At 44.3% G+C, this 20,418-nt stretch overlaps 1 protein-coding gene across 3 annotated transcripts in view; it reads right to left on the reverse strand.

The window, feature by feature from the left end:
• LOC139570774 (ninein-like protein) overlaps window positions 1-20,418 on the reverse strand; it is a 45,693-nt gene that overhangs the window by 10,948 nt on the left and 14,327 nt on the right. Inside the window, exons 3-18 of one of the 3 annotated variants that reach the window (XM_071392925.1) lie at window positions 20,098-20,194; window positions 14,355-14,554; window positions 10,979-11,045; window positions 10,599-10,789; window positions 10,130-10,285; window positions 8,753-8,920; window positions 7,954-8,090; window positions 5,371-5,511; window positions 5,002-5,176; window positions 4,366-4,476; window positions 4,147-4,236; window positions 3,393-3,537; window positions 2,568-2,636; window positions 2,343-2,467; window positions 1,771-2,138; window positions 40-1,485 (exon numbers count right to left, since the gene is read on the reverse strand). In XM_071392925.1, the coding sequence (XP_071249026.1) occupies window positions 40-1,485; window positions 1,771-2,138; window positions 2,343-2,467; window positions 2,568-2,636; window positions 3,393-3,537; window positions 4,147-4,236; window positions 4,366-4,476; window positions 5,002-5,176; window positions 5,371-5,511; window positions 7,954-8,090; window positions 8,753-8,920; window positions 10,130-10,285; window positions 10,599-10,789; window positions 10,979-11,045; window positions 14,355-14,554; window positions 20,098-20,194 (3,686 nt within the window). The remainder of the gene's footprint in view (window positions 1-39; window positions 1,486-1,770; window positions 2,139-2,342; window positions 2,468-2,567; window positions 2,637-3,392; window positions 3,538-4,146; window positions 4,237-4,365; window positions 4,477-5,001; window positions 5,177-5,370; window positions 5,512-7,953; window positions 8,091-8,752; window positions 8,921-10,129; window positions 10,286-10,598; window positions 10,790-10,978; window positions 11,046-14,354; window positions 14,555-20,097; window positions 20,195-20,418) is intronic. The other 2 variants (XM_071392927.1, XM_071392926.1) reach the window with 2 other exon arrangements.

Raw genomic sequence — 20,418 nt, forward strand, 5'->3', positions numbered from 1 at the left:
TAGGTTTGATTTCTGGTGACCGGCCTGCACGTCACAAACCTGTGTGAACTGGCAGGGTCCATCACCATCTCCAGAGCCATGACCAGCTTCTCCATCTCCACCAGCTGCTCCTTCATCCTGCCCTTCTCCTTCTCAAAGGCCTCCTCCAACCCGTGGACCTCTGCCCGAGAGGACAGCAGAGCCTGCTGGAGCTGGACAGTTCTGCCAGCTTTTCCTCTGAGGGAGCGCAGCTCACTCTCCTTGGTCTCCAGCTGGGAGTTCCGCAGCTCCTCTTCCCAATAGTGCTTATTAGACAGGGCTTCCGCCATCTCTAACAGACCTGCCATCTGCTTCATATCTGATACAAGGTGGTGTACCTCTGTGGATTTGGCCTCTAGCTGGGTCCTTAGATTAGAAACCAGGTTGAACGTTTCACTCAGTTGGGCTTTCAGCTCTTGGATGTGGTCTCGGAGTTTGGATGATTCAGTTTCCATTTCTACGATCTGGTTGTAGAGTTGGTCTGCCAGGTGGATGTAGTGGGCGTTCTCCTGGCTCAGACTGCCCGTCTCTTCCCTCTCCAGGTCCAGGGTGGATTGGATCTGTGTGACCTTGGTTCGTTCCTGCCTCAAGGCTTCCTGTAGATTCTCCTCTGCCCTCTTCCATTGGTCTAACTCCTCAGTGACACAGTCAAGATCTGACTGCAGACGGTCAATGGTAGTCGTGCGTTTTCTCAGCTCCTCCATCAGCTTTGCTCGGTCCGTCTTCAGGGAGACCAGCTCAGCAGTCTGCCTTGAGCGTCGCTCAACTTCGTTTCTCAGAGCCTCCCGTGCCGTCTCCAACTCCCCCCTCAGGGTCTCCGTGTCTTCCTCTTTGGCCCTCAGTTGAACTTGCTGTTGTATGAAAGCACAGGACAGACGGCTGCAATTCTCTGCCACCATTTCTTTGTCCTGAAGAAGTGTCTCAGATTCAGACCGTAGAATACGCAGCTCCTCGCTTAGCTGAGACACCTCACTGAAGAGCACTCCCTCTCTATCCCTCACCAACCCCAGCTCCTCTACAGCTTGCTGTTCAGAGGTCAGGCGCTCGGTCAAAGCCTCATGAAACGCCAGAGACACAGTGTTTTCCTCTAGCTGGGCACAAACCACCTCCAGTCTGGCCTGCAGTTGACTGCACTGACCGCAAGTCTCTTCCAGTTCAGCCTCTGACTGACTGTGCTGTATGTGTGACTCGGAGGCCAGATCAGCCTGCTTTTGCAGACTGGCTATGTGCTCCTTCAGCTGCTGAACTTCCTCCTGGTGCTCCTCCTCCAGCCTCTTCCTTTCCACAGCGGCCCGGCTGCAGATCCTGGCCTGCTCCTCACTCGCCCTCTCTGTGCTGTGGAGCCTCTCCCTGTGCCTCTCCTGCTCTGGTTCCTGCAGGCGCTCACAGCGTAGCTGGTGCATGAGGCTGTGCTGGGCCTGGTCTTGCTGTGTCTTCATCTGAGACACCTGCTGCTCTGCCTCTTGCCTGATTACATAGCACAGACTGTTCACTTAGGCACACAAACAGATACAAACTGTACACCATTCCCAGTTCACATACACACCATTGTTTTGTAAGTCCAGTGTATGTGTTACGAGTTAAAGGGATGAAGGGATGAAGTTGTAGGGACTACGGTTGGCACAAAAAAATATTTTTTTTAAAAGAGAAGAGAAACAGGTAGCCAACCTATACAACAATGTTAACTTGAAATGAATTGAGTTGAATTACAAAATACAGGCCATGGGAGTAAGATAAGTTGGCCACACCCACCTTACGAGCAGCACTTCCTGGTCCATTCTGAGCTTCAGCTCAGCCTCCAGCTGGTCTTTCTCTGAGGTCAGCCTCTGGACCAGGTTACTGATCTCCCGGGCATAGTTCTGCTCCAGCTCTGCCTGTTCGCGCTGGGCCCTTCTCTCCTGGTCAGTGCCCCAGCCTAGCCCTCCCAGGCCCCCGGAGCTGCGCTGTAGCTGGGCCTGCAGCTTCTCCACTTCCTCCCTGAGCCTCTTAACCTGCTCCTCCACCTGGGCCTTCTGCTCCTCCAGATCACTGATCTCCACCTTGAAGCCCTGAGAGATGTCCTTCCTCTCCACCTCCATGTTCTGCCGCATCAGCTCCAGGCTGCGCTCGTAGAAGTTCACCTTTGGGGCGAGAATGATGAAGGGTCAGGGATATCCCAGAATTTGAAAAATGCACTTCCCATGTACTGAACTTCCTTTTTTTACATCGTTTCACTCAAATTACCTACAATTGGACCTCTTATTTTCGCGACAAAAAAATAGGAGACGATAATTAAAACTATACAAAAATGCGTGATCCTGTGTGTCACAACGCCTCCTCTCTACCTTGGTCTCTAACTCAATCTTCAGGTCCTGCACCTCTTGGCTGTGCCTCTCCTTAAGCTGTCCCATGGCCATCTCAGTCTCAATGCTCACAACAAGACCTGGCAGACTCTCCAGAGAACCCAGGCCTGAGGGAACAGAAACAAAATAACCAAGGTTGTGCAAGTCACACCCAACATGCTTTTACAGAGGGGGAAAAAAATAAATATTGACGTTTCCAATTCTTACCATTCTTATCAGCCACTTGAAGCTTTTTCCTAGCCATGGGAGAAATGCCTCTCTTCATCTCAGGGTCATCTGAAGCACAATGGACAAGATTACAGTAAAGAGTAGTTAAGTGACTTAAGCTAAACTGTAACTGGAGAGACTGAGTTGAGGAATGAAAAGGTGTGTGTAAGTGCATTAGAGAACAACATTTTATAAAATGTTCAGTTAAAACTTTAGTATACAGTATGTTTAAATAAATATACTGAACAAAAAAGAAACGCAACATGTAAAAAATTCCAGACATTTTCCATACGGACAAAGCGTATTTCTCTCAAATTTTGTGCACAAATGTGTTTACATCCCGGTTAGTAAGCATTTCTATTTTGCCAAGATAATCCATTTACTTGACAGGTGTGGCATATCAAGAAGCTGATTAAACAGCATGATCATTACACAGGTGCACCTTGTGCTAGGGACAAAAGGCCACTTTAAAAATGTGCAGTTGTGTCACACAATAATGCCACAGATGTCAAGTTGAGGGAGTAACCACGCCAGCTCAGGACCTCCAAATCCGGCTCCTTCACCTCGTGTGGGGGGCCCTCCAAGGACCACCCATGTCTGCACCCCTGCCCAATCGTGAAATCCCTAGATTAGGGCCTAATGAATTTATTTCAATTGACTGATTTCCTTATATGAACTAACTGAAATTGTTGCATGTTGCGTTTATATTTTTGTTCAGTATACATTTCAAAGTAAAAACTGAAAACGAGAAAAGAACATATTTAAATATTGTTTAACACAAATATAGATTCTAAAGACAAAAATCGGGTGAAAACAGGGATTTACCAGAGTCTGACTCAGTAGTCAGTGATCGTCGGCTGGACCAGGCGTGTGTGGATGTGTCCCTTTCCTGTCTGGATCTCCTCCCCATCCCCTGACTCTTTAAAAAATCCACCTCCGAGTTCAACTCGTCATTCCGGTCCCGCAGCGCCTGTGACACACAAACTTGTCATTTAGCAGAGTGGTGACACTTCAGACAAACATAAATAGCACTTCCAGCAAAACACAGCAGACTTACTATAGAGATAGAGCAGCACCAGTCAACAATGTCCTCACCAACTGCCACGTGCACATGCTAGTAAAGCCACACAGCAACACTCATTCTGTGAACCCAGAATAACACACGCTCACCTTCACTTTCTAGGTTCCCAAAAATGGGAGGCATTTGGATAAATTAAGAGGCTTGTCATGATACACTCAAAAACAGATCTCAACTCTGTACAGGCAAGTGAGAAAGAAAAAAAAATGTTTGCCATGAATCATGAATGTTATGCATGCCGTGTATAACCAATTGCTAGGCTTTGGAAAATTGTGAAAGGTAAACCAGGTCAAGCCTAGTCTTGGTAACAGTCTTTTTAGCTTACAATCCACTCCTTGCCACTCCTGTCCTTTGACAAATTAGTGGAATGTTCGCTAAAAAGTCTGGTAACCAGGCTAGGTCAAGCCCCCTCGGGGCTTCCACGCAAGGCATGATTCTTTAAAACACAGACTCAAGCACACATACACACGCACACTTTCTCTGGCTCCCTCTCTCGCTTACCCGGCACTGCAGCTCGTACTCCTTGATGATCTCAGAGAAGCGCTCCTCCTGGTTAAGCAGTTCCGTGTTGTTTGGATCCAGGCTCCCAAACTACGTCAGCCAACCAAAACGGAAACCGCCATCAATCATTCATAGGGAGTGAGCTATGCAGTTTTACCAGAGGGATGAGTTACCACAGAATGACATCATCACGCCCATCCTCACATAGCTCCCTCTCACCTTGTCTAGTATGAGCTGGTCCAGGTCTCTCTGCAGTTTAGAGATGGTTCTCTCGGTCTCTGACAGCTTCCCCTTCAGAACACTGCCCTCCTCCTCCAAACGGCCATTCTCCTGTTAGCCCAGAGGGAGGGTTACTTAGTGATACGATAACGCTTTAAGATATCCAACACAGTATAATCACCCCACAATAGAGAACAATAGGGGTACTAACAACGGGCGGATTGTTAAGAAGCTAAGCAACAGTCTGCCATTGGTTGGTTGTCTGTGAGCGGGTGGGTCTAGTTGGAGTGTGAATAGAGCGTGTCTGTGTCTGATGGTGGATGTTGCAAGCAGGAAGGCCAAGACAAAACAAACAACAACAAAAAATCACATGGGCTAATCTAATCCTCTCCTTTGAGTTCTCTAGTCTAAAGAAGAGACTGGGAGGGAGATGAAAAATTCCTTGCAGAACGTTAACCAGTTTATACTCACACAAAAGTGTATTCAAAAGCTTAAGGAGCCTAAAGCAATGAAATCAAAAATAGGAGGTTAAGCTCAAGGAATCTTGTAGGAGGGGTGGTCAAACAATTGCCTGTCTTATTAGCACGCTTTTCTCATTGTAAAAACCTCATGGGGCATCTCTATAGGGCCAGGCACCTGGGTGGCATTGCAGACTTCCTCGTGCAGACTGGCATCATGTGCCCGTAGGACCTCCACTTCCTCTTTGAGCTTGGCCCGCTCACGCTCCACCTGCTGCAGCAGGACCTCGCTCTCCTGCGCAGATTCACAACGCAGGGCCGTAAGCCTATCCCGGAACTCCTGCTCCAGACCCCTGCCAATCAGAGAGAAGTTTGACTACATTGCCTCTCCTCCATTCAACAGGAGCTACTTTACAGTACATGATAGTACATTCAACAAGGTCAACAGGTCACACTCAGATCATGACAAATCACAACCAGTCAAGCAAGATTTTCCAACCACCAGATCAGTCTGTAATCTATAACGAGAAGGAAGAACAGGTCTTACTTGATTTTGGTTTCATTCAGTGACTCAATGGCAGCGTGTCTGTCATCCACCTCGCTGACCAGCTGGAGGTTCCTTCTGTCGGCCCACTCCAGGTTGGCCTTTACCTTGTCCCTCTCCCGACATGCCTGGTCTGCTAGGACCCTGAGGGACAGCCAGTGGACAAACATTTCAGCATGGACCTTACCACATCACTCACCAGAATGACCCAATAGCGCAGTACATCACGAAGGACTAACTTTAACAGCACACACACACATATATATAACTCAGCAAAAAAAGAAACGTCCTCTCACTGTCAACGGCGTTGATTTTCAGCACACTTAACATGTGTAAATATTTGTATGAACATAAGATTCTTCAACTGAAACAAACTGAACAAGTTCCACAGACATGTGACTAACAGAAATGAAATAATGTGTCCCTGAACAAAGGGAGGGAGGGGGGGGGGGTCAAAATAAAAATTAACAGTCAGTATCTGGTGTGGCCACCAGCTGCATTAAGTACTGCAGTGCAACTCCCCCTCATGGACTGCACCAGATTTGCCAGTTCTTGCTGTGAGATGTTACCCCACTCTTCCACCAAGGCACCTGCAAGTTCCCAGACATTTTTGGGGGGGAATGGCCCTAGCCCTCACCCTCCGATCCAACAGGTCCCAGACGTGCTTCAATGCGATTGAGATCCGGGCTCTTGGCTGGCCATGGCAGAACACTGACATTCCTGTCTTGTAGGAAATCACGCACAGAACGAGCAGTATGGTTGGTGGCATTGTCATGCTGGAGGGTTATGTCAGGATGAGCCTGCAGGAAGGGTACCACATGAGGGAGGAGGATGTCTTCCCTGTAACACACAGCGTTGAGATTGCCTGCAATGACAACAAGCTCAGTCCGATGATGCTGTGACACACCGCCCCAGTCCATGACGGACCCTCCACCTCATAATCGATCCCGCTCCAGAGTACAGGCCTCGGTGTAACGCTTATTCCTTCGACGAAAAACGCGAATCCGACCATCACTCCTGATGACACAAAACCTCGACTCGTCAGTGAAGAGCACTTTTTGCCAGTCCTGTCTGATCCAGTGACGGTGGGTTTGTGCCCATAGGCGGCGTTGTTGCCGGTGATGTCTGGTGAGGACCTGCCTTACAACAGGCCTACAAGCCCTTAGTCAAGCCGCTCTCAGTCTATTGCGGACAGTCTGAGCACTGATGGAGGGGTTGTGCTTTCCTGGTGTAATGCGGGCAGTTGTTGTTGTCATCCTGTACCTGTCTCGCAGGTGTGATGTTCGGATGTACCGATCCTGTGCAGGTGTTGTTACATGTAGTCTGCCACTATTAGGATGATCAGCTGTCCGTCCTGTCTCCCTGTAGCGCTGTCTTAGGCGTCTCACAGCACGGACATTTCAATTTATTGCCCGGGCCACATCTGCAGTCCTCATGCCTCCTTGCAGCATGCCGAAGGCACGTTCACGCAGATGAGCAGGGACCCTGGGCATCTTTCTTTTGGTGTTTTTCAGAGTCAGTAGACAGGCCTCTTTAGTGTCCTACGTTTTCATAACTGTGACCTTTAATTGCCTACCGTCTGTAAGCTGTTAGTGTCTTAACGACCGTTCCACATGTGCCTGTTCATTAATTGTTTATGGTTCAATGAACAAACATGGGAAAAAGTGTTTAAACCCTTTACAGTGAAGATCTGTGAAGTTATTTGGATTTTTACGAATTATCTTTGAAAGAAGAGTTGATATAATATCAACTCAGCAAAAAAATCATATCTACATTAAGCATATAGAATCCAAATGGGCTTACCACGGCAGTTGAATACTGGCAAATTAATACTTCAATGAAAGAGTGCTGTATTTTGGTTCCAAAGTTGGTCATTAAATTGACAAAGCAATGACTTTTACAATCATCAATATAAAAGCATCGTCAACATCTCTCGGCGGAGCCGTAGTAAAATCCATTTTGTAGGCTACAGTTTCTCTGCACATTAGTGAAGTTGAACCAATGATTCCCCTTAAAGCAATGCCTGACCATGAAATCAATAAACAGTTGATGTAAATTAATTAAGGGTCACTGGCTCATACATGAAATTAACCCAGGGGATGCAACAGAGCTCGCCAGCTTGTAGTCCTAAAAAAAACGGAAATTAGTTACCAATGGTTCGTTCAGTCATTCCTATGGGGGGGAAATGAATGGGGTTTTGGGATGAGCGCAGAAAATAAGCTCTGAAGTTAACACAGGCTTAGGAAATATTACATGGTTTGTTCTATGAGATAATAGCAGTCAGTTTACATGACCTTTATGAATTATGAAGCCTTTATGTGCTCGTTTTGATTACATAAATGCTTCAAAATGCTTTGAACAAAACTTATAAGATCCCCTAAGCCTTCGTTTACCACTGACCTTATTTTCGGGCGTTTATCCAAAAACACATTCATTTCCCCCATTATGCTTTAGCCAATGAGCCAGGGCGGAGTTAGTGCCTACAAAAAGGACACCATTACTATTGCTCTCTATGGACTTCATTCTAGAATCCAATGGAAGGGTGCAGTACCAAAGTATACAGTATCAAACGTATCAAAGACTCACTGGAGGAACTGGATCTCGTTCTTGTAGGAGACGAGGGCGGCCTGGTGGATGCCGTTGCCGCTGACCAGCAGCTCATTGTCCAGGGCCAGGGTGAGCTCCGCCAGACTGACCCGCTCTTCCAGGGGGAAGTCCAGAGTCTGGCGGGGACCAAACAGCACGGGTCAATTTATGAACGCATGGCAGTGGTAACTTAATCACCAACCCCGGTCCTGGAGTGCAATTTGGTGTTTTAGTGCCAGCCTCCATCCCTGTAGCTCTCGTGGACTAGGTGTTTTGACAACTGGTGTATGGTAAATATAAATGCAGGTCAAAGTTCAGCTCGTCCTCATGTTTACACTCTACTGTACAAAAAATTTGTCAGATTACACAATTATTATCTCGGTAACACTTAATATAAAAATCAGAGCGTGTCTAGCTAGGGGTTTTGTAGGCTGCGTTACATAGATTATAGTTCCACACTAAAGCATCTAATCAAAAGCAAAAGAGCATCAGCTACATGGAACTGGAAACGACAATCTCAATTCTACTCCTATTACACTTTTCACACACAGGAAGGAGATGCCCCTAGAAACCCTGCAGCTTTCTTTATCCCGTACAAACCAACTAACACCAAGGCTCTTCAACAACATATCAATTCAAGCAGCCGTAAAAGGCAGAGTACTCAACATTTCAAGGCTACTTCTGAAAATAACTGGCACAAGCAATGAGCATGTGTATCTGTGACAGCAGGAGGTTCAAATAAAAAAAAACTGTAGTTGGATGAACACGTGCATTGGTTCAAAACTAGTCTGGGACTAACCTGTAGGATGTCCCTGCTGTTCCGTATGCCCTCGCTGGTCCAGAGGGCGATGACCCTCTCTGGACTGGTGCAGCCCGACCCTTCGTCCAGCCTGGTCAGCAGCCTCTGACCCACGGTGGCAGACAGGAGAGAGGGAGAGGTGGAGCGCACCGTCCGCTCCTCGAAGGCCTGGGAGAAAACAGAGGAAGACATGAGAGCTACAGGAACAGGCTAGCGGATGGCCCGATTCAGTTCCTCCGCCGCAGACCACCGTGCAGTGCGGACGTGCTTGTGTAGCCTCACTGCTGTTCCCACAATGCCACAGAAACACAAAGAAGTCCTTGAGAGGCATGGCATTGTCGCAGGAACACCTCCATCGGTCATGCTGCTCTCTCCAAGAATAACCTGACCTCCCCCACTGTGCATTGTTTAATCCAGGCTCCCACAGACAAAAGAGCCTCAGTGCCACACACACATATGTGTTTCACACGCCGCTAATAAACGCTTTTTTGGTGTCGTAACACTTAATCTGGCTTAGCCTATTTTCCATTCCCTATTTGCACATGACATACTGTACATCTACCACTACACCCACCAGTTTAGGACATGGAGGAGTGGCAGTAGTTTTCAGGCTGAGAAACACACTGGGTGTCTCGGTGCTGGTTCACGTAGCTATCAAAACAACTTGCAAGTTGTTCCTAATACCTGAGAGGCACCAACATGCCCAGCTTTGAAAGAACGGATGATGTCTTTCATAGCCCATGTTAACAAACCACAGCCAGATTTCAGGCCTGAAATGCAATACGTGATTTCTGACTGACTTTCTCCTCGTGTGGATATGGTCATTCTGCAAAGGAATGCAGGAAGGGCAGACTAAGCTCCGCCCTCAACAGTCAATGACTTGATCGGCAGCTGCCTAAAGTTCCTTAATTGACCAGCAGGAAATTGGTCTGAGTGACAGACGGCAAACTTATACACAGAAACTGTACCAGTATAATTAGTAGGCTTTGTATGTCGGATACTGAAGGGATAATGCATAAATCAATAGATCATAGAATTTGGAATACTTTATTACGCCTTTATCTTAATACTAAACTATGAGCCACAGAGAATATCTCAATAGGCTCCTTAAAACACCCTATCAGCCACCCATTTAAAGTAAAGTGACAGTGTATTTCTTATAAATAGAATGAATCTCAAACTCCCTTCAGTTAGAGCCAGATGGAGGTTCCACGTGCTAATATATTGTCATTTGTGTTATCCACGGATCATTGTTCTGGCCTAATTACATACATTTACTCTACTGACCCAGACCCACTCGCATACGTTTCCATAGAAATCAATTACTGTTAAAACATGTACGCATGCCCTAAAAAGGGTGTCCGTCTGTCTGCTCACCTGCTGGAGTGAGCGCTGGGGGTTGGGGCGTATGGGGGTGGAGGAGGAGGTGGGAGCTGGGACACCCCCCTCTCTGAAGAGACCCTTCTGGAACTCCCCGAGGCTGACCCTGCCATCCAGGTCAGTGTCCAACTTTCTGAAGAGGGTGTCCAACTCCTGTGTGTTAACAAATAGAGTCAGGGGTTAAAAACACAAAGTCAAATTCACACAGATATCATTGGCTTGTAACCACTGACTGCAGTCAGACTACCTGCCCGTCTCCTTGGTGTGCACTCTTACTCCCCCTCACGGATTAAAAAGGAATGGAAGGATGTACGTACTGATAGAAGAAACGGTGAAAACTCCCCTTAGCCCGAGTTTACACTAATCCAATACTTATGATCCCTTGAGGGGGAGTGAGCAAGTGCACACTTCCGGGAATTAGGGAATTAAAACACAACCACTGGCTGGAATGTTGGGCTGGCCATACCTCTGGATTCAGGTCCTGCAGGGCAAGGTGGTCACAGACCAGGGACAGCTCCTGCCTGTTCAGAAAGCCACCTACTCCTACCCCCAGCTCCTCCCACACCGCCCTTATCCGGCTGTCTGTCGCCTCGGCCCGCGGCCCAGGGGAGTGGAGCGTGCTCTCTGAACTGTCCCGCTTCCATCGCTTCTGCTGCCCTGAGACACACACACACATCAGGATGGAAGTCCCTCAGAGGGTATAGCAGTAGACTGTATGAATAGGGCCAGGAGTCTTTCCTGGTCACATGACCTAACCAGGAAAAACTTTGGTCTTGAAGAATGAATGTACAATGAAGTAAACTTAAAACATGTTTAAATCGCCTTGAAATGAAAATATTTAAGTACCTTGTGCCTCAAAAGTCTGATGGACGGCGTCCTTATGGCTTCCGGTGTCCTCATCTGACTTGAGACTCTGGAAGTAAGACATTGATGAGTGTCACCAAGTGTTCACAACTGAAAAACGACACTGCCTAAAATGCTGACCCGTATGCCTGTCCACATACAGTATCATAAATCTGTCTATGTTGTTTAGTCAGTGTGTAGGTCTGTGTGTAGGTCTGCCCTGTGAAAGCTAGTTTACCCTACTACTAAGTGTGTTGTGAGAGAGTGTATAGAAGATGAGGTGTGTGTTCGTGTAAGTGTGCCTGCTGAGTGTGAAAGAGAGAAATCTGTAAGCGAGTGCTAGCCTGTTAGCGATGAGCAATGATAACAGAGAGAGAGAACAATTAACTGACCATAAGGAATTCCACCCCTTCTCAACATTACTTCTGCTACACTGCGCAAGAACAACCAGCAAATTGTGATTCCAGCAGGCTCAAGAGTAGACTAGACTCCCCAGCAGCATATGGGGCCGTTGGCTCTCACGCAGACACACTAATTATGGTCTTACATAACAAAGTTTAACTGAAGCTAGTAACGGAAGTCAGTTATTGAGTACTGTATACTGAGGCAAGTTCCAAAGCACTTTGTAGAATTAAATACATAACTTCAGTTTATTATGTAATACAAACTTCCCTAATCATCTAACCAAATGAATCCCGGCAACATCTTAAACAGAGAATATATTTGTGGAAGAATTGGCTGCTACCGTCTTGGTTCCAAGGTCACATTTTCCCCCTCCAAATCTTTGAAATGTATCATTTTAAATCAATCCCATGTGGAAGACTGGTCTATTGATTTCATGGCTTCATTATGAGGAATCAATTTGGGCACGGCCCCAAGCTGCAGAGCCACATCAGAAACAGGTCACGTATCATGGGACAACAAGAGGCACCACTTCAGGGTCACAGAACACCATTGTGCTCCTTACTACAGTGGCCCGAGGCTTAAGAAATGTAAACAAACACTGTACCAACACAAAATGGTGGGCAGTGATGTAGTCAGCTGAGAAGGTAAAGACATGACTAATCCTCTCAACATATCAAAGGATAAAAACATTCAAAACCAATCATTTCAGCTGGATGGTGAAATCATAATGTCATAATCATAATGTCCGTAAGTCAACAATAGATTGACGATGGTTGACTACCCGCTGTAACCAGACAAAAGGAATCCTCTGTCTGAACAGAGAGAAAGTTACAGAATTCTCAACAAATAGCTATTGAAAGAAAGGTGAATGGAGACGGATGCTAACTTAAGTATGCCAGCTAAATGGGACACCAACATTAACATGTACTTGAGAATGCTTCTTCGGGCACTTAACCCGGACGACACGCTGCATTGTAGAAGGATGTGTAGACATAAATGTAGGCTGCGTATGATAACTTAATAAGTCATATGAAGTGATGTGAAGAGGGATAAGCTTGTGTGAAATATTTAACAGGACCAGTTCAATTATTTACATAACCAGGGGGTAGCTGACGGCAACATTCCACCACCAAAATTCCACAAAGAAACCGTGTTTCAGCCCAAAAGCGGTAAACGACCTATCAACTCCCCAGCCCCATGAATCCCACCCTCCCCCCTTCCAATCACATAGTTCACCCAGATAACTATGTTCCTGTTACCAAGGAGTTGACTGTTACTACGTTCTACCTGAGTGAACTGCTGTGACCTATCCTGTGTAACCAACAATACGACAGGGATGCTATACAGTAGTTCAACTCTCTATCCTCCAGGAGCAAAAGGGATCCACCAAGGCTTAAAGCTGCTTACGTAATGCCTTAACTGCTGGAAATGTTTAACTATTTAAAAATAGATTATTGGTGGAGAGCTTAATGAGAAACATGGCACAGGGATCTATCTGGCACTATGGCTTGACGAGGGAGAGAGGAGCTTTGGAAAGACGTAATCTCACGAGTTATCAGAGATAGTCAGTGCAGCGTTACATAAAAGCTTTAAATATTTCAAACTGAAAAGAGAGAGAGAGAGAGAAAATCTGCGATAACAGGATGGATTTCTAAAATGAGCACTTTGTTCACAGGCAGCGGCCGACAGAGGTCGACCATTGCTTTTCGATGATTATGTCGGCTAGGTTTATGTATGCATACTCATAGATAAAATGTGAGAAGTGTATAGCCTCATTATCAAAATCTCTATCCAGACCATTTATGCAACTCTTACTTCAACTAACCTACTCATTCCAGACTCAAAACACACACGCACCAGACAGGCAAACGGTGGTCAACTGCAAAGGGCGCCAAACTTTTCACTCACAGCAGTGTTTCACGCCGAGTCTTTAACACTGACAGATACCCGTCAGCCACCACCATGACCTTTCCTTCACTAGTTGTCTTCTACTGTTATACAATTTAGAGCCCAAAACAATGGGCCTTCTATAAACATGATGTGAGATAAGCACACAGCCCCCACCCCCCCCCCCCAACCATGACTTTTCCTGGGCCTCTTTACTGTCATTTCACACCTAATAACAATGTAATAAAATGCAATGAGACTAATGAGACCAATGAAAGACAAAGCCATGGAAGATCAGATCCCTTAAGTACCTGGCATATGCACCAAGCCAGCAGCATAAGAGGATTTTACTCATTCCAATATTATCAGTCTGAGTCAAAAACAAAAATCACAATATTACACAATGCAGAGATACAATATATAGTATAATCAGATGGTCCAAAGATCTCCTCCCTAAGGTAGAGGTCCTGACTAGTAGAGAGCTTATTATTTTATTACAATGTATTTCACATACATTGATGCTTTGGCAATATTTACACAATGTTTTTCATGCCAATAAAGCAATGAGAGAGAGCGAGAGAGTGCGAAAGCTAAAACTGGGGGAATGGATGTTGTGGGGCAGGAGCGGGGACCAGCCATGAGCGCTGCCAGTAGCACATTCCATATAATCCCACTTCCTGAGTGTGGAGTGAAGCGGTCTGCTCAAAACCCCAAGTACTTCTGAGACTCAACTCTCTCACTCAGTTATACAGTGGTCTGAAGAGAAGTATGGTGTGGAATCCTAGAAAACTTGTGCTTGCCAACAAATTGCAGGTCATAGAGATATTTGATTCAGACCTCACCCAGCACAACGCACCATTCAAGGGATGTGAAGGAAATTGAAGTGAAGCACTGACTTGCCTAGTTAAAAAATAAATACAAATGGGAATCTCTCTCCAAACAGTCAGATCTAGATTGGGCCCTGCGCCAAGCTTGAGAAGTCAAAAGTCAGCCATCTTTGTCAGCGACTCTCAAATTAGTGCACAGCCACAGAATAAAACACAGCAGACAAAAGGTGAGAGGGGTGGAGGAGGAGCACGTCTCTTACCTCCACACTCTCTAGAGAAGTAGAGCGTCTGAGTTTTATCCTCCTCACGCCAGCGGGAGAGGGCTCCTTCTGCTCCGTCCTGAAAGGACGAGAGCCCTCCGAGTCAGCTGTGAGCTCAGAGTCGGGCCTGTCCGGCTGGGACCGCCGGCCGTAGCGCTTCGTTCCCTTCACAAACTTGGGCTTCACTTCCTCAGGAACAACTGGGAGGGCCGGGAGGAGAGGAATGAGATGGTGATTGGGAAGGACAGAGAGAGATTACAGTGAAATGCCTTTCTTGAAAGCTCTTTCCCAACGATGCAGTAATCAATATCAGTAGTACTATAAAATAAAGTAGAACAAAAACACGAGAAAAATAAATAAGAATAACATAAGTAAGCTACATGTACAGTACCAGTCAAAAGGGTTTTTCTTTATTTTTACTATTTTCTACATTGTAGAATAATAGCGAAGACATCAAAACTATGAAATAACACATATGGAATCATGTAGTAACCAAAAGTGTTAAACTAATCAAAATATATTTCAGATTCTTCAAAGTAGTCACCCTTTGCCTTGATGACAGCTTTGCACTCTTGGCATTCTCTCAACCAGCTTCATGAGTTAGTCACCTGGAATACATTTCAATTAACAGGTGTGCCTTGTTAAATTGTGGAATTTCTTTCCTTCTTAATGCGTTTGAGGCAATCAGTTGTGTTGTGACAAGGTAGGGGTGGTATACAGAAGATAGCACTATTTAGTAAAAGACCAAGTCCATATTATGGCAATAACAGCTCAAATAAGCAAAGAGAAATGACAGTCCATTACTTTAAGACATGAATGTCAGTCAATCAGCAAAATTTCAAGAACTTTGAACGTTTCTTCAAGTGCAGTCGCAAATACCATCAAGCGTTATGATGAAACTGGCTCTCATGAGGACCGCCACAGGAAAGGAAGACCCAGAGTTACCTCTGCTGCAGAGGATCATTTCATTAGTTAACTGCACCTCAAGATTGCAATCCAAATAAATGCTTTACAGATTTCAAGTAACAGACACATCAACAGTTCAGAAGAGACTGCGTGAAATCAGGCCTTCATGGTCGAATTGCTGCAAAGAAACCACTACTAAAAAGGACAACAATAAGAAGAAAGACTTGCTTGGACCAAGAAACACGAGCAATGGACATTAGACCGGTGGAAATCTGTCCATTGGTCTGATGAGTCCAAATTTTGGTTCCAACAGCCGTCTTTGTGAGATGCAGAGTAGCTGAACGGGTGATCTCTGCATGTGTGGTTCCCACCGTGAATCATGGAGAAGGTGTGATGGTGCTTTGCTGTTGACACTGTCTGATTTATTTAGAATTCAAGGCACACTTAACCAGCATGGCTACCACAGCATTCTGCAGCGATACGCCATCCCATCTGGTTTGAGCTTAGTGGGACTATCATTTGTTTTTCAACAGACAATGACCCAACACACCTCCAGGCTGTGTACGGGCTATTTGACCAAGAAAGAGAGTGATGGAGTGCTGCATCAGATGACCTGGCCTCCACAATCCCCCAACCTCAACCCAATTGAGATGGTTTGGGATGAGTTGGACCGCAGTGTGAAGGAAAAGCAGCCAACAAGTGCTCAGCACATGTGGGAACTTCTTAAAGACTGTTGGAAAAGCATTCCAGGTGAAGCTGGTTGAGAGAATGCCAAGAGTGTGCAAAGCTGTCAAGGCAAAGGGTGGCTTCTTTGAAGAATCTCAAATATAAAATGTATTTAGATTTGTTTAACACTTTTTTGGTTACTACATGATTCCATGTGTTATTTCATAGTTTTGACGTCTTCACTATTATTCTACAATGTAGAAAATAGTAAAAATAAAGAAAAACCCTTGAATGAGCAGGTGTGTCTAAACTTTTGAATGGTACTGTATGGGAGTGAGTGTGTAGAGTCCTTTGAGTGTGCATAGTCAGTGCAAAGATTTAAAAAAACGTAATACAGGAAGAAAAAAAAGGGTCAATGCAGATAGTCCATGAAGCCATTTTGTTTGAATTTTTAGCAGTCTTATGGCTTGGGGATAGAAGTTGTTCATGAACCTGTTGGTGTCAGACTTGTTGCGTCGGTACCGCTTGCCGTGGTAAAGCAGAGAGAACAGCCTATGGCTTGGGTGGCTGGTCTTAAACAATTTTCCCGGCCTTCCTTTATCAAACATGTTGGCTCACTATTTAAAAAGAAAACGGAGAACAAGCTATGGGATGAAAAATACAGGTGTTTTGGCGCAAGTACAGCCTAACTAAACATGTATGTGTTGAAAATGCCCAACCACTTCTATAATCTATTTGTATACACTTCAAAACAGACATAACCCACCAGACACGCCACTATGGGTTTCTTCACTGTACCCAAACCAAAAACAGATTTAATACGTCCGTCAGTTATGTATAGAGAGCCATGTCCTCGTGGAATGCTCTGCCACAAGAGGTAACTCAGGCAAAAAAAAATGTTTAGCTTTGAAAGAACATAAAAAAAAACATTGTATCACAGAGCCTCTCCTCTTTCTAAAGATCTCATTTAACTGTATATAAAAATATGAATATGTATAAAAACCGTGTAAATAGTTTGTCTCCTTGTCTTTCTAAGATATATATATTTTTTTATGATATCTATTTTTTTATGTCCTTGTCTATAACTGTTCTGTACTATTTGTATGTTTTTATGTGGACCCCAGGAAGAGTAATGGAGAACCTATTAAACTAAACAAAAAAAACAGCAGACTAGCACTACCTAGCAAAAGAAAAATAAAGTATATACATTTTTTACAAATCGATATACTTGGAGTCAAAGTATCGATATAATATTTTCCACATAAAATATCATCCAAAGATAATATCACAATATGTAACTGTATCAATTAAAGTAGTATCACTTCTTGTATCAACTGTATCAGTACTAAAGAAAAAACATTTTAGACCAGCTGGGCATTTTGTCTGCCCACAATTACTACTATAAACATATTCTCACAAAAGCTTGTTAATGTTTAGTTACAAAGAAACAAGGGAGAAACTATAGTGTAGACTTAGTAGTCGTCAAATCTCTGGTCATACAAAAACGTTGTCAAACACACCCTTTAAAAAAAGGGCATTTCAAAAAAAGGACAGTGGTCATCAGTTCCCAGAAACTGACTTGGCAATAAACATAATCATACTGTAACATTCTGGGAATGAGGACGGAACTCTGGTGCCCTCCTAGATCCTCCTACTGCAATACCCTAAACTCAAGAAACACATTTAAAAATAAAAGAACACATACCAATGTACGGTCAACTAAAGTTCAGATAAAGTGAATGGCTGTACAATATATGATATCTTAACCGAGTTTGGGTTTGTTAAAAAAGGTACAGGAAGTTTAAAACAGTTTAAATCAGTATTTGTTTCAGAATAAAATCCATCCTGGAGCTAAATCAGGACAGAGATTATTAACTGGATCAACTGCATCACCTTAGGGAGGGAAGATCCTAAATATAGCCTATCCCTTTGATGTCTCCAAGAGTATTGTCATCATTTACTGTAGGAGTCCTCATTCAGGTGATCTCACGGTCAATCCACCCTGTGCAACAAACCAGAATATCCCAAATGAAGTACCACGAGTCTAAAAAATGATTTTGATCGCTTTCGATGAGGTCATACTAAGGCAGACTATCTTATATAAAAGCAGACGTTTATCCACAAGGATACAATGTTTACTTAAAACAATCTTATCGGAGTACAAATTATACCATGACATTCAGGTGGGGGGGTGGGTCTCTATTGTGCTACGCAATTGCGCTTGCGTAGCACAATTTCATTTCATGGGCCTAATAATAAAGATGTCATTTAAAATGGTAAAAATGAATGACCTTTTAATGTGGTATGAACACAACCAGTCATATTTCAGATCATATCAAAAAGTAGGCTACCTGGGCATGTTTGGTCCACTCCAAAATAAATCCAGCATCCAAACTGCATGTGTACTCACGCCATTTTATGAAAGGAAATAGACATCGGTTACAAACCACCAAACAGTGTACCCAATGACATTCAGTGATTGCAATTGATTAGGCTTACATTAATTGATGCGTCTTGCTGACAAATTGTAATTTTTTTGTAGCCTGAAAAGCTGGGACAACTGTAAATGGGGCTGAAACTGAATGGTCACCCTAACATACACACACACAGTCGACATACTAGACTAGGCTACAATGTGTACTACCATGAACTTCAAATAGGTATGACGGTACCCAGTGAAGTAGTGGTAAAAAAATAATTTTTTAAAGGTAGGTAAACTCTGATTGCCGGTGTGGTGGAATATTGACTCAGAAATATAACATGCTTACTAGAACTTGTGAATTCAAAATAGACTTTAATACAAAGTAGCAAAGCCGAGCCCTTCCATGGAAATACTTTTTTACAAACGTAACAGAGCCGAGCCCCTCCATGGAAAAGACTAAATTCTCATATCACAGAGTCCTGCCTTTATAGCATTCTGCCTTTTCATAACGTATAGAGTCCCCTCCCTCTATATGAAAATAGCTTCCCTTGACCTTTCTCCACCATCTTTCCATCTCAGTTCTTGCTTGTTAACGCCCACATCTGACAGCTGTATAGGTTACAATGGTGGCGGGGCCCTGGTCATATATGTTCCATTCCTTATATAGCCATTCTGTCTCAGCTTCTTCAAAGTGGACAGCCTAGATGCTGCTAATAATGGAAATGTAATCATAGTCATGAGTTTAGCTCCCACACCGGTCACGGTAAAATACAAAAGTATCGTTCCCTATACTTTCAATGCATTTTTCTGAAAAGGGTGGGTAAACTGTGTTAACCCTCCACTAGGCCTACACCGCTGCCGGTAGCCTATCCTCTCGGCTGAATCAATCTTACACATGCAGTGGCCTACATTCAATATAACACATGAGTTGAATCAAAACATGTTTTATACCCTAGTTCATGAGTTGTCCATTATTCATGAGTTAATGGTTGGAGTCTTCACAGCGTGTGACATCAAACATTTCTTTCTTTACATGAAATGACATTTATGACAGTGTTATTTATCACTATTAAGCATTTAACAATTGAATTAGAACATTTACCTTAAATCCTGTACGAATCGTGGATCTTGGAGATCACAGAAAGTGCACTGTAAGTGTAACTATTGTCTACTTAACACTTCGTTATGTATCGCCGTGAAAACAGTTCTCATGGGCACACGAATCCAAAATAATGTAGGCCTATGCCATTTCAAAATCGAATGCATCTAACCGAAAGAGTCACCTTGCTGGATGGATTGGATGCGCATCAGTGTCTAGCTGTAGACTAGATGTCTAGTGAGATTGTTGGCCATCATCAGCTGATCCAGGAAAGAAAACAAATATTGATAGAAAATACTCAAGCTAAAGACACTGAGTACACAAAACATAAAAGGAACTCCTTCCTCATATTGAGTTGTTTAACAGTGGTAAATATATGACAAATGGTTCAATTTGCATTATTTAGAAACGCTCCAAAGTCGGACTTTTGTTGCATTTAGGGGAGCTAACGTCTCATTAAAAAGGGGAGCTGAGCCCCCCTCCCCTGGCATTCGTAACTCGAATCTGATCAATAAACCCATCTTATTCACCACATGGGACCAGTGGACATGGACAAACAGCAATCTGAACTGCTTAGGTACATAAACAATCAGTGTGTTTGTGCAGACATCTAAACGTAAAGCCCCACCTCCCCAGCATGGGTGTTTTACCTGGCTCCAGGTAGCTGCTCTCCTCTTCAGAGGTGCTGAAGTCCAGAGAGCGTGATAGCACAGCTACAAAGCCTTCTTTGAACTCCTCAAAATTCACCTGCATAACAAAAGGGGAAGTGAATTAATTGTGTACACTATTAGCATGCCCCGCCCACCTGAGGATCTGTTTATTTTTAGCCATCTATTTCCTGTGTTTGAGGGGTGCAAAATCCACTTGTCACTTAAATCTCGCAGGACTGATTGCTTTCATACTCTGGCGGCTCTTCCCAATCTTGCTTGTGCCATTCGTTTTCTCCGTTAACAAAAACAGTGGAAATGTTT

Source organism: Salvelinus alpinus, chromosome 3, assembly GCF_045679555.1.
Source record: "Salvelinus alpinus chromosome 3, SLU_Salpinus.1, whole genome shotgun sequence".
NCBI classification, from domain to species: domain Eukaryota; kingdom Metazoa; phylum Chordata; class Actinopteri; order Salmoniformes; family Salmonidae; genus Salvelinus; species Salvelinus alpinus.